At 38.4% G+C, this 21,851-nt stretch overlaps 1 protein-coding gene and 1 long non-coding RNA gene across 2 annotated transcripts in view; one reads left to right on the forward strand and one right to left on the reverse strand.

The window, feature by feature from the left end:
• Window positions 1-1,578: 1,578 nt before the first annotated feature.
• The window catches only part of LOC119553605, a 41,978-nt gene continuing 21,705 nt past the window's right edge, over window positions 1,579-21,851 (forward strand). The window contains exon 1 of the mRNA XM_037864064.1: window positions 1,579-2,065. Within this exon, the coding sequence (XP_037719992.1) occupies window positions 1,603-2,065 (463 nt within the window). The 5' untranslated portion in view covers window positions 1,579-1,602. The remainder of the gene's footprint in view (window positions 2,066-21,851) is intronic.
• On the reverse strand, window positions 19,572-20,877 carry LOC119553606. The gene is made up of 3 exons (XR_005219774.1): window positions 20,766-20,877; window positions 20,058-20,217; window positions 19,572-19,951 (listed from the first exon to the last, which is right to left on the reverse strand). It is a non-coding gene; the product is annotated as an uncharacterized LOC119553606 (long non-coding RNA).

The raw sequence follows: 21,851 nt of genomic DNA on the forward strand, positions 1-21,851 counted from the left end.
CTAGTACGATATTACCGTAGCACCACCGGACCTGAATCGGACCCCCTTCCCGTTCGGTCCAGTAGTTCTCCCACTTCGTAGCCCAGGAATTGGACTCTGCATAACCAACGTCGTCTGCGTTTTCCTCGACGAAATAAGGACCTCCGGTGAAGACTCCCCTAAAAGTTACCCGTTCCCCTGTGGAGTGGAACCCTCTAGTCCGGTGTTTTGGTGACTTACAAATTTTCTTGTAAAGGACTCTTGGATCCGACTGAGATCTGTACCCCGGCCGAGAAAGCATCCTTACAACCTCAACGGGTATTTACAAGAGGTCTGTGTTAAAGATTTGCCGTTTACCCTTGCCAAGATTCACTGAAGAGTCTAGCCCCAGTACAAAACCCATGCACCTTTGAATATACCCGCATTCACTTCATAACACACTTCAACCTTTTCAGCGTTCAGCATGGTCGAAGGCCTTGAACACTGGGTCCAGTATTGGGGGCGGCATGAACGGGTGTTTCTGACGATTAGGAGAAGCTGGACAGCTGTTTTCTGGCGACTCTGAGAAGCAGTGGACAGAAGCATTTTTAACAGCGAATGTTAGAATTCTGCTGCTAATGTTAGCAGTGCAACAATTCGAAGAAGACATAAGGAGAAGCTTGTAGAGTTTTTATAACCGAGCTTTTATATTCCCTAATTTGTAAAACAAAAAATAGCATTAAGTCAAAGATTGAAAGTATACAACTGAATACAACTGGTGAAGTTCATCATATTTCTGTGTTTTTATTACGAAGTGTGTGAAAGACCCCTAGAGTAGACTTCTGCTCAACTTTAACGATCAGGTGCGAATCGTCACAACAAAATTTGTTTTAAATATTAAAAGGAGTGTGTGTTAAATGAGTTTTAGCGTTTTGGGCTTTTGTGGGCGTTAGAGTTGTAATAATAGTGAGAATGCAGTATTCTCATAATTAGGTAGTAAGTGTTAATAATGTATAAGCTCATATTGAATGTACGTATGTTCGTTAGAGACGGTCACACTGGACAAGCGCTCTTCCATTTCAAAAGTGGCATCAATAAAGACACGCTTCAATACACGTCTTACAAAATCATTAATAATCTGCATATCAACGATTATTACATGGTGTCAGAAGTAAAAATATAAATTGCAAACTAAAAAAGGAACAAAATGGAGCGAGTTCTACAAGAAATCGACTGCTCAATGCTGGCATATGAGTGGCCAAAATGGAAGAGGTCGTTTATCATGTACATGATGGCGTCAGGCAAAGACTCAGAGCCAAAAGCCAAAAAGATTGCCACATTCCTATGGTTGGCTGGATCAAAGGTCACGGAAATATACAGTACATTGTTTCCCAACGATGGAACCGCACATGGCATGGTCGGCACCATGGTGACGTCTTCCGACCCGTCTACCTCTGCCGCGGTCGTCAGCCGTACACTGGAGGACGTACTAAAGGCATTCGATGACTACAGCATCCCGTTCCGAAACATCACAATGGAATCCTACAAATTCAACAACATTTCATAGAGTTTGAGACGCAACTCCGCAAGCAGGTACAGTTATGTGACTACAAATGTGACTGTGGCCGAACATACGAAGAACGTATGTTGCTAGACCGCTTCATAATTGGCATTCAAGATAAAAGGCTGCAGCTTAAACTCCTTGAATCAAAAAACAAGAAACTCGAGGAGATCATCACTGAGTGCAAAGCCTTTGAAGCGGCCGCAAAAAACAATGAATTTCTACGGAATCCCCATTATGAAAAGTCCGTTGACGCAGTTGTCCGTCGCTGCTATAATTTCGGAGCAATTTTCAACCCGAATCATCTTTCCGAGTGCCGTGCAAAGGAAATGGCATGTTACTATTGCGGAAAAATTGGACATTTTTCCAAGTACTGCAAGCAGCAGAAGAAACGAGTGGATAACAACAACTACAGCAGCAGTAATAGACGAGTGGATAACAACAACATCAGCAACAAACGAGTGGATAACAACAACTACAAAAGCAAGCAGATAGATGTGGATCGCAAGCAAACAGCCGGAGCAGTTATTAATTGGATAGAATCAGGTAAAAGTAAGGAAAGAGTATTTAAATCAGAGGCTTACATTAATGAAAGTAACTTTAGAATAAGCGAGTGAGGGCTAAACAGGGTAAGATGGACGAAAACATATAAAACAAGAAAGAACGCTATAGTCGAGTGCCTCGACTATCAGATACCCGTTACTCAGCTAAAGGGACCAAAGGGAAATGGAAATAAGCAAGCAGCAAAGCAAGACTGAAATGCGCCACCTACCGGCGGTAGACAGATTTAAGCGTTATGGGCGTTAGGGTGGGCGTGGAAAATTTTTTTTTTGGTCAATCGATAGGTATTGACGAGACCGATACAGTTCAGTTAAAATTTTGTATCTAGCATGAAAATTGTGGGCGCCACATGCTTGGGCGGTTTGTGGGCGTTAGAGTGGGCGTGGCATACTCGCGTATCAAAATTGCGCTGCGTACAAAGGTTCGGAATCTAAATCTGAAATCCTGATTCTATATCTTTGATAGTTTCCGAGATATCCACGTTCATATTTACGATTTTTTGAAGTTTGGGGGCGGTTTGTGGGCGATAAAGTGGGCGTGGCAAACTTTTTTTTAAGTCAATCGATAGGTATTGATGAGAACAATACATTTCAGTTAAAATTTTTATTCTAGCATCAAAACTGTAGGAGCAACAGTTTTGGGCGGTTTGTGGGCGAAAAAGTGGGCGTGGCACTCTACTGAAACAAACATGCGCTGCGTAAGAAGATCAGGAATCTGCACGCCAAATCTCAATAGCCTAGCTCTCATAGTTTCCAAGATCTCAGCGTTCATCCGGACAGACAGACGGACAGACGGACAGACGGACAGACGGACAGACGGACAGACGGACATGGCTAGATCGACTCGGCTAGTGATCCTGATCAAGAATATATATACTTTATGGGGTCGGAAACGCTTCCTTCTGCCTGTTACATACTTTCCGACGAATCTAGTATACCCTTTTACTCTACGAGTAACGGGTATAACAAGAAAGAACGCTATAGTCGAGTGCCTCGACTATCAGATACCCGTTACTCAGCTAAAGGGACCAAAGGGAAATGGAAATAAGCAAGCAGCAAAGCAAGACTGAAATGCGCCACCTACCGGCGGTAGACAGATTTAAGCGTTATGGGCGTTAGGGTGGGCGTGGCAAATTTTTATTTGGTCAATCGATAGGTATTGACGAGACCGATACAGTTCAGTTAAAATTTTGTATCTAGCATGAAAATTGTGGGCGCCACAGGCTTGGGCGGTTTGTGGGCGTTAGAGTGGGCGTGGCATATTCGCGTATCAAAATTGCGCTGCGTACAAAGCTACGGAATCTAAATCTGAAATCCTGATTCTATATCTTTGATAGTTTCCGAGATATCCACGTTCATATTTACGATTTTTTGAAGTTTGGGGGCGGTTTGTGGGCGATAAAGTGGGCGTGGCAAACTTTTTTTTGAATCAATCGATAGGTATTGATGAGAACAATACATTTCAGTTAAAATTTTTATTCTAGCATCAAAACTGTAGGAGCCACAGTTTTGGGCGGTTTGTGGGCGTAAAAGTGGGCGTGGCACTCTACTGAAACAAACTTGCGCTGCGTAAGAAGCTCAGGAATCTGCAAGCCAAATCTCAATAGCCTAGCTCTCATAGTTTCCAAGATCTCAGCGTTCATCCGGACAGACAGACGGACAGACGGACAGACGGACAGACGGACATGGCTAGATCGACTCGGCTAGTGATCCTGATCAAGAATATATATACTTTATGGGGTCGGAAACGCTTCCTTCTGCCTGTTACATACTTTCCGACGAATCTAGTATACCCTTTTACTCTACGAGTAACGGGTATTATAAATGGAAAAAATGTTACGTTTATAGTGGACACAGGCGCTGATGTTAACTGCATCCCAAGTGATTTAGTTAAAGAATTAAAACTTGAAGTTAAAAAAGAAAACATTCTAATTTTTGACTATAATAATGTTAAAGTTAATAATTTTGGAAAAGTTAAAGCAAACTGTTATGATCTGAATTCAGAAACAGCAAAATGTATTGAATTTTTAGTTGTTGATGCGAAATGTGAACCACTATTAGGTCTTAAGTCCTCTGTAGAATTAAAACTCATTAAACATATAAATATTGATTCAATATGTAGATTACCTCAAACCAGGGAGGAATTTGTGGAAAAATTTAGTCAATTATTTCAGGGACTCGGTAAGCTGCCAAAGAAACAATCAATTATTTTGAAGGAAGGTGCTCAGCCTGTGCTGCGTTACAAAAAAAGGTTCCCACAAAGTTTGTTAGGGTCATTGGAGCAAGAGTTAAATACTATGGTAAAGGAAAAGATAATCTCCCCAGTAACATACCCGACTAGTTGGGTGAACAATTTGCAAGTAGTGGAAAAATCAAACGGAAAACTCAGACTTTGTTTAGACCCTAAGCCGTTAAATAACGCAATTAAAAGAGAACATTACCTTATACCAACAATAGATGATTTTATGATACAATTAACTCGGAAAAAGGTTTATACTATCCTGGATCTGTCCCATGGATTCTGGCAAATGGAGCTGGATGAAGCTAGTTCAGATTTAACGACATTCATGACTCCATTCGGGACTCCATTTAAATTTAACCGGGTTCCATTTGGAATCAATAGCGCTCCTGAAATGTTTCAACGAAATATGGTTCAAATTTTTGGAGGCATACCAAATGTAATAGTTTACTTTGATGACATAGGAATATTAAGGGAAAATCTTGAAGATCATGATAACACGTTGTTACAAGTACTTCAGCGGGCTCAAGAAAATGGAATACGTTTTAACCCGGACAAAGTTCAATATATTATATGATGGACGTTGATGCACTACGAGCAGTACAAACAAGTGGCCCAACGACACCAAGCACGTGCTTGTTACGCGCGGGGCCCTTCTATAAATTTGAGCAAAAATGCGAGTTCGCGAGGAAGATACAAAAAACAAATAGAGACGGGACACAAATGAAAATAAAAGAAGCAACTAAGAATGAAGCAAATAAGTTAAAATATTAGTTTTTAATACCGGGATAGAAGATGATGTGCAAATTAAATGGTAAAGATTGTTATAATTATTACATAGAACGCGAAAGGGCTCGTGCAGACAAAAATTTGATGTACATCGCGGCAAATTTAGGGGATAATAGTTTCGTGTTAGTCTAGCAGGGACACTGAAAGTTAGGCGGTTTACAAGTTCTACAGAATCAATATCACCTCTAATAAGATTTTGCATAAAAATAATACCAAGCAATGTTCTACGATTTACAAGTGTAGGTAAATTAAGCAATAGTAATCTACTCTGATAGGAAGGTAGCCTTACGTTTTGATCCCAGTTCAAACTACGAAGGGCAAAAAGAAGAAATTTTTTTTGTACCGACTCAATACGGTCAATGTGCACTTGATATTGTGGACTCCAAACCGAAGAACAATATTCCAAAATAGGGCGGACAAGGGAGGTAAATAATAATTTGGTTGTATAAGGGTCATCAAATTCTTTTGACCAACGCTTTATAAACCCAAGAACACTCATGGCCTTGTTGACAGTGGACATTATGTGGCAGTCAAATTTAAGTTTTGGGTCCAGAAGAACGCCTAAGTCATTAACGGAATATATACGGTCGAGTGACGTATTTTGAAGAGAGTAACTAACAAAAGTAGGAGTACCCCTATAAAAAGTCATAACGTTGCATTTAAGGCAGTTCAAATTTAAAAGGTTATACTCACACCATCCCTGAAAACAATCAATATCTGACTGTAAGTTGAAACCCGACGCTATATCGTTATATGATAAACAAAGCTTAACATCATCAACATACATTAGTACACGAGAATGTTTTTTGGTAGAGGGAAGATCGTTAATAAACAAAGTAAACAGCAAAGGACCCAAATGACTACCCTGAGGCACTCCAGATGTCACGTAGATCAATTTTGAAACAGCGTTCTTGAATATAACCCTCTGAGTCCTACCATTCAAATAACTTGAAATCCAAGTTAATAGCTTACATGGAAACCCAAGCTGATTTAATTTGAATAATAGAAGAGAGTGGTTGACAGAGTCAAAGGCCTTACTAAAATCTGTATATATAACGTCAGTCTGCATTTTTTTCTTAAATCCATTTATTACAATAGATGACAATTCAAGAAGGTTGGTGGTGGTCGATCTTCGCTTAACAAAACCATGCTGACACGGTGATATTAGCGAGGAACAAAAATGCTGCAATTGAGAAGTAATAATACGTTCAAATGCTTTAGGAATTGCCGACAATTTGGAAATACCTCAATAATTCTGGGCATCCGCCTTCGCACCCTTTTTGTGAAGTGGAATGATAAAAGAGTCCTTCCAGATAGTAGGAAAAACTGATGATGAAATAGACAAATTTAAAAGTTTAAGATTCGGTTTACATATGGTTGACGCACAAAACTTAAGCACACACCCGGGGAGTCCATCTGGACCGGGAGAATAAGTTGGCGTTGTTGTTGCTAAGTCTCTTATGAGAGAACTCTCCGTAATTTCAGGGGTAAAAATACAGTTTGCCCTATTTAAGGGATTAGGGTAGTTAGAATTTGACCAAGCAACCGAACTATAAGTAGTTTGGAAAAACTCGGCAAATAAATCAGCAATTTCAGAATCCGTCGATGCCTCCATTGAGTTAAAACGTACAGATGAAGGCAATGCCGACGACTTACGCTTGGCATTAACAAAGTTATAAAACTGCTTCGGATCATTTGAAAATTCGAATTTACGTCGACTTAAATACATAGAATAGCAATGACTTTTGAGAACATTAAAGTCCGATCGAGCCACCACATATTTCGAAAAATCAGATGGCTTACCCGATTTTGTATACTTTTTATAGGTGTTTGTTTTAAGGTTTTTAAGTCTTTGAAGCGCATTGGTAAACCAAGGAGGCCTGTTTAGCTTTGAAGGAAGCCTATCAGGAACGCATTCATTAAAAAAAGTATTTAACACTATATAGAATAGTTTAGTGGCACTTTCAATATCCATACAATTGTACAAGTCAGTCCAATTATATTGAGAAATCATATCGTTAAGTTTTTTATAGTCACATTTTCGAAAACATCTCATTTTAGTTTGAGGAACTATAGGAAACAAGAAGCTGAATTTATGAGTCATATTTTATCAGAAGGGCAAATAAAACCTCAAAGAAAGCATTTAGAAGCCATTCAGAATATTAAAATCCCAGAAGATTAAGCGGGAGTGCTACGTATTCTTGGACTTTTTAAATATTTAGCCAAGTTTATCCAAGACTTATCTTCTAGAACTACAAACCTGAGAAATCTGACTAGGAATGATACTTCGTTTGAGTGGACTGTACAACATCAAAACGAACTCAATGACTTGCTTAGAACTATAACAAGTGATCCGATTTTAGCCGTTTATGACAGCGCTAAGCCTGTTGTCATTCAAACCGATGCCTAAAAAAACGGTCTCGGTTGTGTTATTCTACAAAACGGACATCCAATCAGTTTTGCGTCACGTACGCTTACAAAGAGTGAACAAAAGTGGGCTCACATTGAAAAAGAGCTTTTAGCAATTGTTTTTGCGTGTGAAAGGTTTCACTACTATGTCTACGGTAGAGAATTTTTAGTAGAAAGTGACCACAAGCCTCTGGCAGTCTTATTAAGCCGTGACATTGACTCAGTAACAATGCGATTACAGCGAATGCTGCTATATCTTCTAAAATACCCAAAAATGTCCGTAAAATATAAACCTGGAAGAGACATGTTAGTTGCAGACTGTTTATCTCGAGCTCAACTACCAGATGAATCAGTCATCCCGGAACTGGCCAATGTAATTCATATAATAAGCCAAGCAGCCTGTTTCTCGCAAGAAAATTATGAATGCTATCTTAGGGTTTTGGAAAACGATGAAAATTATTGGAAAATAGCTGAATTTGTTAAAAATGGGTGGCCATCATTCCATAAATTAAACCAATTTTGTCAAAACTTCTATAAATTCAAATCGGAATTACACTTTGAAAACGGTCTTCTATTTCGTGCTGGTAGGCTGGTGATCCCGTCCAAGTTACAGAAATCAATCTCAAACCAAGTTCATGAGTCCCATTTAGGTGTGGAGAAAACTTTAGCTCGAGCACGAAAACTTTACTACTGGCCAGACATGAGCGTAAAAATTAAGGAATTGGTGCACTCTTGCGAGGTATGTGAAAAGTTCAGAAGAAACAATCAAAAGGAACCGCTAATAGATGATGAAACACCAGAATATCCATTTCATATGGCAGGAATGGATATTTTTGATTACAGGGGAAACAATTTTTTGTCAATCTTTGACGCATATTCTAATTTCTTGATTGTTAGTCGGCTAAAAGGGAAATCAGTTGCAAATGTCATTGAAGAACTAAGAAAAACATTTGATAATTATGGGTACCCACCAAAGCTCAATTGTGATAACAATCCCTTTAATTCATTTTCGTTTAGAAACTTTGCTAATGAATGTAATACATTATTGCAGTTTTCGAGTCCTAGGTACCCACAAAGCAACGGACTAGCAGAAAAAGGGGTGGCGATTGCGAAGAATATTTTAAAACGTTGCTCTAAAGCAACTAATTACCAGTATAGAATCCTTGAGTACAATGCTACTCCCGTAGCTAGTTTAGGTCTTGCTCCATGCGAACTGTTCTTTGGACGAATGTGTAAGACAAAAATGCCAATTAAGAAATCGGAGCTGTTGAGAAATCACATTGAGGAGGAAAAGATTATTAAAAGATTCGGTCATAAAAAGGCGAAACAAAAGGCCTATTATAATATGCACTCAAAAACTCTGCGTCCTTTAAATATAGGAGATAAAGTCCAATTTAGAAAAAATGCCAATGAGTGGGAATATGGAATCATAAAACAAAAAGTAAATGAAAGATCGTACATTATAAAAGATTACTTCAATAATTTTTTTAGAAGAAATAGAAGACTCATTAATAAGACACAAAACGGCAATAATATTTATTATAATGATGAAACTGTTAATATGTATGATACTGAAACTGTTAATATGTATGACAATGAAATTGTTAATTTAAGTGAAAATGGAACTGTTAACTTAAGAGAAAACGAACCAGAAGAAACTGAAAAAAGCAATGAAGAGACTGTTAATATAAGCGAAGAACCAGTAGTCGAAGAAACTGAAAATTTTGATCTAAATCAAACTGACAATGTTAACATAAAAGAAAACATAGATCCCTTAAGTAATAGCACCTTTGTAAATTTAAGTAACATTGATACCTCAGTGGACTATGAAACCCCTGGAAGTTTCAGTTCAGAAGAAGAGGTAGAACCAACAGTATCACGATCAGGAAGAACTGTTAAATTAAAAAAAAAAAAAAAGAAAGCGTGTAATAATAGTGAGAATGCAGTATTCTCATAATTAGGTAGTAAGTGTTAATAATGTATAAGCTCATATTGAATGTACGTATGTTCGTTAGAGACGGTCACACTGGACAAGCGCTCTTCCGTTTTAAAAGTGGCATCAATAAAGACACGCTTCAATACACGTCTTACAAAATCATTAATAATCTGCATATCAACGATTATTACAAGAGTAGGCACTGCACTCTGCTGAAAGCAAACTTGCGCTGCACAATAAGGTCAAGAGTTGAAACGCCAAATCCCAACTCTCCAGCTTTTATGGTTTCCGAGATCTCAGCGTTCATACGGACGGTATAGTGTACTATAGAAAACTCTGACTTTGTAAACGCACAAGAATCAGGCGATCGCTGCTGGGTAATGTGCGTAGGGAACTGCCCACAACAATGTCGATGCTGTGTCTGGACTCCTGATGGAATTCCCAACTCTAAATACAGGGTGCTCAATAATCACGAGGGCTGATACTTAACTTGTTAATTATTCCCTTGATGGTCTGCTTTATTTTTATCGAAGCATGTCGGCGCCTCCAGCACTGATGAGCGACGAGTAACCCACAAAAGCTAAGGCTAATGCTTAGCTGATGATTAGCCACAACTGGAAGACTCCGCCTGATGTTACTTCACCCTTAAGTTCCTGGATAACGTTTATATTGTTTATCCGCTTCAGCATTATTGGGCTTAGCACTTGGTCATGGCCCATGATATTAAGAAACGGCGATGCGGCGACAAGAGGGGTCTTGCTTATGATGGAGCTGTAGTTCGGGTATTTTGTGTTGTTGATAAAGGCTGTGCGCTCGAAGATGACCAAATAGGTCATCTAGTGCCATAATAGGGCATTTGAGGGTTGATCATTGATGATTATAATCCCCTCATCTACTTCGCTATCCCACCTGAGTGTACTCCGCGGGCGGAGGTATCGTGCGTGGCTATCTTGCAGAACATCGCGTCGTTGTTTGTAGCGCAGTTAGCGATGGCCAGGACTCTATCGTTGCATTCCGTGATTAACATACGTTATCTTGAAGTTGCAGAGCGGTGTGCTTGCGTACGACGGGAAAAACCATGATCTTTTATTCGCTTTAAGATATAGTTTATCGCCTACATCAAACAGCCTGATTGCCTATCTGGATTGCATTTTACAAGCTGGTATTGTTGCTTGTTTTTTAGCGCATCCTTAATTAACTGTAGTACTGGTTTAGTTGTGTTAAAAATTAAGTCAGGTGGTCAAGGAAGTATTGCTTGAACTATGTTACTAATTTTTATACCCGTTACTCGTAGAGTAAAAGGGTATACTAGATTCGTCGGAAAGTATGTAACAGGTAGAAGAAGCGTTTCCGACACCATAAAGTATATCTATTCTTGATCAGGGTCACTAGCCGAGTCGATCTAGCCATTTCCTTCTGTCTGTCCGTCTGTCTGTCCGTCCGTGTGTCTGTCCGTCCGGATGAACGCAGAGATCTCGTAAACTACAAAAGCTAGATAGTTGGAATTTGGTATATAGAGTCCTGAGCTTCTTGCGCAGCGCAAGTTTGTTTCAGCAGGGTGCCACGCCCACTCTAACGCCCACAAGCCGCTAAGATCTTTGGCACCCACAAAATTTTTATGCTAGAAAAAAATTTTTAACTGAAATGTATTGGTCTGATCAATACCTATTGATTGACGGAAAAAAAGTTTGCCATGCCCACTCTAACGCCCATAACGCATAAATCTGTTTGCCGCCCACATAACCATATATTGAGATAGCGGGTAGGTGACGCATTACAATCTCGTTTTGCTGCTTGCATATCTCCATCTCCCTTTGGTCCCTTTAGCTGAGTAAAGGGTATCTGATAGCCGAGGTACTCGACTATAGAGTTCTTCCTTGTTTTTATACCCTTGCAGAGGGTATATTGATTTCAGTCAGAAGTTTGCAACGCAATGAAGGAGACGTTTCCGACCCCATAAAGTAAATATATTCTTGATCAGCATGACTAGACGAGTCGATCTAGCCATGTCCGTCTGTCCGTCTGTCCGTCCGTTTCTACGCAAACTAGTCTCTCTGTTTTAAAGCTATCGGGCTAAAACTTTCCCAAAAGGGTTATATCTATTGCAGGTAGTATATAAGTCGGAACCAGCCGGATCGGACAACTAACATACAAGTATATCTTATAGCTCCTATATGAATAATAGGAAAAAATTTTTTTTTTAATTATGTCTTTGGTGTTTTTTAGCTTTAACCTCCAAGGCTTGGAAATAACATTTTTTAATTAGTTTTGATTTTCGAATTAAATTTTATCGAAATCGGACGACTATATCATATAGCTGCCATAGGAACGATCGTAAAATCGGTGGAAAATAATATGAAACAAGTTATAGCTTCGGTGTTTTTTAACATATAACCTCCTACGCTTGGAAATAACATTTTTTAATTAGTTTTGAGTTTTGAATTAAATTTCATCGAAATCGGACGACTATATCATATAGCTGCCATAGGAACGATCGGAAAATTGGTGGAAAAATAATATGAAACAAATTATAGCTTCGGTGTTTTTCAACATATAACCTCCTACGCTTGGAAATGACATTTTTTAATTAGTTCTGAATTTCGAATTTAATTTTATCAAAATCGGACGACTATATCATATAGCTGCCATAGGAACGATCGGAAAATTGGGGGGATAATAATATGAAACAAATAATAGCTTCTGTGTTTTTTGACATATTATCTTATACTATTGGGCATATCATTTTTTGTATCTTAAGATTTAATAGTTATAGCTGCAAGGGTATACAAACTTCGGCATGCCGAAGTTAACTTCCTTTCTTGTTTTTGTCGATTTTTAGGCACCTGTCAATTACTGCCAGGGTGCTGTGGAAGCGCTCCACCTGACCATTAGAGCTGCTATGAAGCGGTTGTTCATATACAATGTCTATGTCAAATTGACTTTTCAACACTGAGATGACTGTTTCTGAGTTGAATGAAGGTTCGTTATCGCAATACTTAGTTTTAACGTTGGGAAATAAATTGACTAAGTGAAGAAGAGGGGTTTTTTATATCAATTCTAGCTCGAGATGCTTATGGTTGCACCATGGCAAATCTGGAAAATTTGTCAATGTAGGCTAGAAAAAAATATTTGTCGGTGGAAAATATGTCAGTGTATAACATTTCCCCGGGGTAAGAGGGTATCGGCGTTTTCCTTAGTTCTTGTTTTTTTCTTGGTGCCTTTCGTATTTGGTCTTCGCACACACTTTGCAGTAAGACTTTGTTGGATAATTTTGAAAAGTAATAATCATGAAGGATTTGTTTCACGTTTACCTGTGGGGCTCTGTGTGAACGATTATCTTTCGCATTGACTAGCGCTGTTGCTGATGCCCAGCTTTTGGCAAGCTGGTCCAGAGGTTCAAGGTCGAGGATTGTATTTAATGCTTCAGTGGCGGTGGTGCGGGGAGCTCCACTGATGCAGAGCTCTGCGCTTCTTTGTATCTTGAGCAGAATCGTAAGGTTGCAATTCTTTTATAAAGAAAGCCACCAGACGATGTCTCCATAGAGAAGAATGGGTCTGACTATTGCAGTGTATGGCCAGTGAACCCCACTTTCTCTCTATAGTTTTTGCATGGCCGCTTTCGTGTGCGGTCTGTGATGTTGTCTGACCAGTTGAGCTTTTTATTTTACCTAAGTACTTTGCATGGTTGATAAGGGTTAGGCGCGTTTGGTGTAGTTTTGGGAGAGTTAGACTTGGTATCTTATACTTCCTTGTAAATAGAACTAGTTCGGTCTTTTCTGGGTTATCACCCAGTCCACATCCCGCTGTAGAGAGGGAGGATGGGGCTGATCCATCAGGGTGCAGAGAGTTTGAGGAAATTTCCGTGTAGTAGGATAACTGCGTCGTTCTGGGCTACCACTTTCGTGCCCGCCTTCTCTAGAAGTGATGGGAATTTATTAACTAATATAACCCATACCCAAACCCAGGGTTTGCCGGCCTTTGGTATATATTACTTTGACGTCCAGCCATCTGAGTGGTATGTGGCTTAGTGCTAGACAGCTGTGGAAGAAGGCTGTCAGCCAAGGGAGGGTTGTGTTGTTGTCTGTTGTAGTTAGGCTGGAAAGAACCCGTCAGGGTCGGGGGATTTTAAGGGTTTAAAAGAGTTGATAGCCCACTTAATACGGTCAGTGCTTCTGATATTGGCTATGCTCTGATCGTCGAGGTTCTCCACTATGTAGAGGCCCTCTACTGTTTGGATATTATTAGGGAAATGGTTGTTTAGCAGGAGTCAAAGGGTTTCCTGGCTGTTTTCCGTCCAGGTGTCAGCAGTGGTTTTAAGGAAGCCAATGTTTCCTGGAGAGTTCGTTTCGATAGTCTAATTTCCTTTTTTTATAAGCATAGCTTCGTATGGTATATGTTCCAGGAAGCTTCGCTGTTGTTGTACTTAGCTCTTTTGAAGTAAGTTCAGTACTCGCTTTTAAGATTCGCCAGGGTTGTGTTCCACCAAGGCGGTTTGTGCTTTGTTTTGACTGTTCAGCTTGGGCAACCCTTTTTTATGGTTTCACTGCAGATGTCAGTGAAAGTATTTACTAGGCTATCTAATTATTGACTGTTGAGTACGTTCGTCTGTGAATTGTGTAAGTTTCTTGTAACGGTTGTACTAACCCCAGTTGTTTAGTCTTAGATTTGTAATGTTTTCGGCGGGAGGGCATTCTAGAGTTATGGTAAATTCTGTGTCTGAGAATAAGTGTTCGACCCCCACCTTCCACGCTTCAAGTTGATTATAAGTTGGGGATAAGATATTAGGGTAATGTCTAAGACTTCCATCCTATTTCTAATGATGAAAGTATGGTCATTACCTTTATTGCAAATGAGTAGTTTGATTGAAGAAGTTAGTCATAGAGTAACTGACCCGTTTCGTTTGTGATTGTACTTCCCCATTGTGTGTGCTGTGAGTTAGCGTCCCCTCCCAGGATGAGTTCCTTAGATGAGTGCGCATGTATAAGTTGTTGTGTTATTATGTTTGGTTATGGCCCGTCGTGGTCGTGAGCCAGATAAAATGATGCTATGGTGTGATGTGTGTGTGTGTTTAGCTCCAGCCTGACCGTGGTGAGGTCGCCTTCGCTAGACTGTGGAATTAGAAATGCGTTAATGTGTGCAGGTCCTGGGCTTACCCTTACCATTGGTGTGGAATAGCTTGTATAGGGGGTTGTTGTTACCAATAATTCATGGCTCTTGGATGAGGACTACGTCTAGGGTAAGGAGGGCAGCAGATGCTGCCTTGCTGTGATGTAGATTAATCTGTAGATTTCTCCACTATGTCCAGAGGCACAGTGCGCCCCGGTCGGCTCGTGTCCTGTGTGCACAACTGCCTCAGGTTATCGGAGGACGCGCAAGCAGCCAGGTTGTCTGCCGCTTGCTTGTCCGTGTCGTAGATGCGTAGTTGCACCTTGTCGAACCCATAGTTCAAACGGTTCTGTTGCGCTTCGAGGGGTTCCAGACATGCATGGTTAAGGAATAAAACCACGTTCATTGTGACGCGCTCGGTTTTTTCTACCTTAACCAGGTTAAACCTTGTCAAGAGGCTAAGAATAGCCTCGGGCTCAGAGGGTTCGGACGGTAGCCACACCCTCGCCCTTGGTTTGGACGGGATATCGGCAGCCTCGCATGCGGTCAACTTGGCCCCGGGATAGACCTCGTCAACCTTGGCGATGGTAGCCTTGTAGAGTGCTGCCGATCTCTCGTCCTAACAGGCGATCAGCTTCACGTTGCCCTGGTACCACCCCGCTTCTGTGCAGTCGGGGGGCGGTCCTGCGTTTTTGTCCAGAACTTTCAGTGCCACAGCCGCAAGTGCCCGTCTAACCCGACCCCATTGGCTTCTTGGTCGATGACGCTAATGATCTTCTGATCCTTTTCAACTTCCGCAAAGGATCTATACCATGTGCCGCGGTTGGTTGACTTAGCCTTCTTGCTCGCTGGTTGCGCTACAAACATTGAGCTCTCTGCGGTACGCTTCTTTCGTTTCAGAGGTCCTGCTTGGTTGGGTGGTGTCCTCTTAAACTCCTTGCCCCTGGTGCTTACCACAGATCAGCGTTGGATTGGCTGGCTTGCCGCCCCTACACTGGTGGGTGGTTTGGGCTGGTCTTTGCGGGGTATCGGAGCTAGTCGGCTGCGTTGTTCGCCGGCCTTGGCTGGTGTCGAGGTTGCTTGAATGCGGGCTTTCAGTGAGATACCCACGCTCTTCTGGTCGTCGCTGGTTGCGACTTCCGACTTCTGACTTTTTGAAAGTGTCGGGTTGTATTATTAACTTAATTTGTATCTTCCATAGTGACTCCCACGAGCTGGGGAGAAAGGACACGTCCATTCGGGCAGAGATCCGCTGTACCCGAGTAAGGGTGACTTAGAACCGGCAATCGCCACTTGTCTGCGCACACCGTTCGAGACTGAGTTATTTGTTGACTCGGGCTCCCAGCCAGATTGACTCTCGGCACGGTACGAGTGACACCTTAGTCCAGGGTGGGGAAGAGGTAGGCTTAAAAATAGATATGATGCAATATCATTTATTATTAATAATTTGGAAACTCTATTAATAAATCTAAAAAATTGTAAGATATATTATGAAAATTATTTGAATGCGATTAATGAATAATTTTCTGAAATAAATAAGTTTGAAAATATTCAAAAAATAATTATGTATTATTCATGGGATATTATCACAAAAACATTATTATCTCAGTTGGCTTAATAATTTTTAATAATGTAATTGTAAGAATAAAATGAACTTCAAAACCAGTTTTCGAAATTTTTTAATATTGATTAGAAGGAAAGAGAGGGAAATATATTGCGCATTACAGATACCTTGAGAGTCAGTTCTACGAGGTTGTAAACCAGTGTCTGAATGGTAAGGAGTTGGCAGCCATTTGTTAAAAATTGGTATTCACCAGCGGGAATCTGTGAAATCAATAAATTAGAAAATGAAACTGCAAGTACTAAACTGTTCTCCAGGGATTGTAGATGGTAAATTGAATTATAGGTAAATCTTGTTTTTTTAGAGTCTGATATCTTAGACTATATTCTGCTAGTTACATATTATGAGTTTATATCTGGGATTTCGGGTGCTCAATAATCCCATTAAATGATAAAAGTTTAACAACCTACTGTTAGGAAAATATCAGAAATATAAAATAAAGTAGAGGTTCCATTAAAGAGGGAGGTCAGAACCCGTTTAAAAATTGTGTACATTGCTAAGAAAGGAAAAGAGAAAATCAAAAGAAATGTACAGTTTAGGTAGCTGGGGCAGCCATTGGAAAAGTCAAATCTGTAACAGTGGTGGGTGTGGCTAGGGGTTGAAGCATGCAATACAATTCTAAACCTGTTTACATGATGGATAAAAGGATATTAGTTAGAGAAGGATGTAAATATCTTAAATATGAATAAGAAGTACCCATCTATGTTGCGGAGGTTAGTCGGGGTTGACAAACCATCATTATTAAATATGAGGAACATATATTTCACCGGTTTGGAATTGGAGGGATCCAAAAGATCAATTTCATGAGAGAAGACTAATACTGTTTTTGGTAAATTAAATAGACACATGAAAACTTATTACTCAATTAGTTAGAGAATACCAAACAACTAGATTTATCAAGCATTTTGATGGAAAAATCAAAGAATTGAATTAATATACAAGGTGAGTTCCAAAGTAAACAGGACTTTTTGAATCTAGCGCCCTCTAGTGGTGCCATCTATATGTCAACTGGTGCGTTAGAATCTGCTATCGCTTATCGACTTCCAGTAAAAATTTCATGATATTTCATCTATTGGAAGTGAGGTTATTGCGTTTAAAGTGTCAGTATGTTTTTGTCATCGGTGCGAAAATGAGCTTCGAACAAAGAGCCAACATTAAATTTTGTTTTAAAATTGGTAAAATTTAAAATTGGTAAACGTTTCAATTGATGAAACAAGTTTATGGCGATGATTGCCTATCCCGTAGCAGAGTGCACGAGTGGTTTCAACGTTTACAAAGTGGTCGTGAGGACATAAATGACGGACGAGCCGAAACCCAAAAAATCGCGCCTGGAGAATTCAAAAGTGAAGACAACGCTGATTTGTTTTTATGATTCCAAGGGTATTGTCCACAAAGAATTTGTTCCACCCGGCCAAAACGTTAACGCGGTATTCTACCTTGGAGTTTTGAAACGTTTGGTGCGACGTATTCGACGTGTTCGGCCCGAATATCGCGAAGATGGAAGTTGGCGTTTGTTGCACGATAATGCGCCGTCTCATCGATCGGCGCTTGTGTCCGACTATTTGACCAAAAATCACATTTTAACCATCAACCACTCCCCGTATTCACCTGATATGACACCGTGCGACTTCTACCTATTCGGAAAAATGCATTTGCCGATGAAAGGAGAGCGCTCTGCAGACGTAGAGGCCATTCAAAAGGCTTGCACCGGCATACTGGCGGCCATACCGGGCAACGAGCTATCCAAATAGAAGAAATTTTTTGTTTTTGGTCAAAGGATAATATTCCATGAATTTTTCCATTACCTTGACCTTTGCGAGGCATTTTAGCAATCCTTTGTAACATAACTTTTTGTGTTGTTGGTAACAGTTATAAATTGTTCGCAAGTAAAAAATACTTTCCTTATTATATATTTTATGACCTCTTTTATGAACAGATAATATTTCATGAATTTTTTCCAATACCTTGCCCTTTGCGCCTGCGTCGAGGCATTTTAGCAATCCTTTGTAACATAACTATTTGTGTTGTTGGTAATAGGTGTAAATGGTTCGCAAAAAAAATTTTTTTCCTAATTATATTTTGTATGACCTTTTTTATGAAGGGATAATATTTCTATGAATTTGTTCCATTACCTTAACCTTTGCGCCTGCGTCGAGGTATTTTAGCAATCCTTCGTATCATAACTATTTGTGTTGTTGGTAACAGTTACAAATGGTTCGCAAATAAAAAAATACTTTCCCAATTATATTTTTATGACCTTTTTATGAAGGGATAATATTCCATGAATTTTTTCGATTACCTTGACCTTTGCGCCTGCGTCGAGGTATTTCAGCAATCCTTTGCATCACAACTATTTGTGTTGTTGGTAACAGTTACAAATGGTTCGCAAAGAAACAAATACTTTCCCAATTATATTTTTATGACCTGTTTTATGAAGGGATAATATTCCATGAATTTGTTCCATTACCTTAACCTTTGCGCCTGCGTCGAGGCATTTTAGCAATCCTTTACACCACCACCTATGTTTATTGTAGGTAACCAATTTGTCTCTGGGGTTATGGTACGGTTAGCAATGGGTGGTTTCCTTAATGGGATTTAAATTATCGGTGACAAATTTATAAGTGAAAGTCCCAGACATTTTGGACAAAGGATACATTTAAGTGTGGGTATACACATTGGTTATGGTGATAGAAAATGGGATAATCACAGTGTTTTTGTTTTTACTGTATTACGCCGGAGCGATTTCAATTACTTTCCCAATTATAGTTAGTTTTAAATCGTTTTTTGACATTCATACATTGGTAAAAAAAAACATCGTAAATGTCACTATTTCGCCAACGTTTCAACTATTTTTCCCAGCGGTTTAGATCCTAACATGAAAATCGTAAAATCGAAAACGTTAAATAGTTAATTATTTTTTGAATAATCTCGTAGTAAGTCCAACGTTTTTTTAATTTCGATGAAATATGTTAAAATAGTACCAAATAATTAAATTAAATATGTTCCATAGAAAAAGTATTATATATTTATATTTATTTTAAATATTTTCATATTTAGTTCCAGTAAATAGAATATTTCATTTGAATGGTTTTTATAGTTAAAATAATTATAGCCCGCCCTCAAACTCAGCATATTTTTATTTGGATTAAATAATTCTCATATTTAAATCAGACTGGGATGAACTTTAATATAAATACAAATTTATTTAAATTAAATATAATCCCCGTTAAAAGAACTGTACTTTATGTTTGATTTAAATGTATTATTTATTTATTAATTTAAACCAATCTGTAGTTTAAAACAAGCGTGATTTATATTTAATAAAGAACCAAATGAGTATGTGTTTTTATTGAAAAAAAACGTAAACATATAATCCAAACAATTGTTCTGCTTAAACTCTATTTTTACCATGCTAACACGTCATCATTACTTTTGTTTTAAATACATTTGTACTTAACGTAACTCTTAGAATTTATATGATACATACTATATATAGTAGTTGTCTTCGCACGCTCTCTTGCGCGCTTCGCCACTACGTGTACTGCCGTCCACAGTGATGTATGCATAGAGCAGCTAGTAAAGCGTTCAATGTTTTTTATAATCACACATTTTTGTGTTTTGCCACATTCGTACGCCTGCATGTGCGTACAAAACTTTCCTGCGAGTTCCAGTAGTAATAATTACTTTCGCTTGTTGGTTCCTTTAATGACGGTCCACGAATTATTTAAGATGACAGATGTGAGCAATACTGTGTAAATGTAGTCCTTGTAATCTGTGAATAAGAATATGTTATTAGATTTTTGGTAATGGCATAATTTAGAAAAAGTCAAGCTTATCATAAGATAAAATTTAGAAATGTAAAAAAAATTATACATTACCAAGTGATACAGTTTTCTGAACTGTCTTTAATAGTTTAAGTCGCTCTTTGTTTTGTATTTGCCCTTCGTAAAAGCAAAAAACCTTTTCCTTAAATGTGTCCCATTTACTAGATAAAATTGCTTCTTTCTCAGGGTACAATATGTTGAAAAAAATTTGTATCTATAAAGAAAAAGCTAATTGGTTTATTAATAAGTTTCGAGTAGTTTTTTTATATAAAGGGATTTAAATAAGACCAAAATATTGTTTAAGTTTATTTCGTTTTTATTTTTTAAAAATTTCAAAATTAGTTAGATTTAGACAAAAATCACGTGTAAGAACAAAAAAATATTATAAAGAAATAGGTGAAACGACTGCGACGCCACAGAGCCGAATGCAACGGCAGCAAAGCGTCTTTTTTGCGCTTTTTTAGTGTTTTCCTTCCTGTGCATTCTACTCCTTTTATCTTGTTTGCGCGGGTTTTCACTTAATTTCCTTTCATATTCTTCATTTCTTTCGCATATTTTTTATCCACTTCATGTTTATTACCCAATCGTATATACTCTATTGTTTTTAAATGTAATTTTCTTTTAAGCTTTGTTTATTTCGTTAAATGTATCATCTAAATTTTCACGAAATAATAACGCGCACAACAAAGAAGAAACATAAAAATGAAAAATGCGAAAACATGCCTTAATATTAAGTAATTATTGTATTTTAATTTGACTCACCTTTTTTCTGTACTTTTCACTTTTTTATTCCACTTAAATGAATGTCTACCGAGCTCTATTAATCACTTTTACATCCGATCAGGAGAACCGCTTGCTTCGAAGTGATCGCGGGATTCGCTACAAAGCGGTGTCAAAATATTTCGTATATATATACATACATATGCATGTGTGCAAAAAGGACGGACAAAATCTGTCGCGTGCCGTTACTTTACAATAGAGGTCAAAGTAATGGGAAAGAAAATAAGAAAATGTGTACAAATAAGTCCTTAAGTTTAATAACTTGTATATGTCAATTTAGTAATATTTATTTTATTTTATTATATTTATATATTATAAGAACATATCTTATTGTCAAAACATCGATACACAAGAAATATTTATGTTCTTATGCACATACATATTTTCTTGACCACCAATGTACAAATTCGAATGGAAGAAGGAGACGCGCTTGCGTTTGCCGTTTTGCCTGTTCATATTTATCTCTAATTTGTCTGAATGTATGTAAGTATGCACATTGTGCCGTTGGTTTTAGTTTTTGGTTACGGCCCAGCGTTTACAATGCACGCACATTTTTTCTCTGGCTAAGCATGTTTTTTTACTTTTAATAGTAAATTACAAAGACAAATCTTTTGATAATTGTCATGGAAATAGAAAGAGGCTGCCGGTGGTTGGGCAGCCTCAACTAAAACCCTATTCTTTAAATATTAAAACTGTTTTTCTTTTGCAAATTATTAATAATTTAAATTATGTTGCGTATATGGGTCACAAATTTAACACATATGTACATATATGTAATTTGATTTCTAATTTACTATTATTTGGTCAAATACAAATTGTGAAAACGTTCCTTATTCAAAATAAAAGAGTTCAAGTTCCGAACAAATGGAAAAAGTATTTACTCGAAATATAAAAAACCATCAGTATACTATGAATAACCATCACAATACTGCTAGGTAACAATTAAATACAACGTTTCCAAGTCAAGTCTAAGTCAAGTCTATGTCGGTATGACTACTACCCTAAACAATTGTATATCTCTGGATAATCTTCAAAGTCAATATATATTAAATTCTGGATGGAGCAGTG

The sequence above is a fragment of the Drosophila subpulchrella genome, chromosome 3L (genome assembly GCF_014743375.2).
Source record: "Drosophila subpulchrella strain 33 F10 #4 breed RU33 chromosome 3L, RU_Dsub_v1.1 Primary Assembly, whole genome shotgun sequence".
In the NCBI taxonomy this organism is placed as follows: Eukaryota; Metazoa; Arthropoda; class Insecta; order Diptera; family Drosophilidae; genus Drosophila; species Drosophila subpulchrella.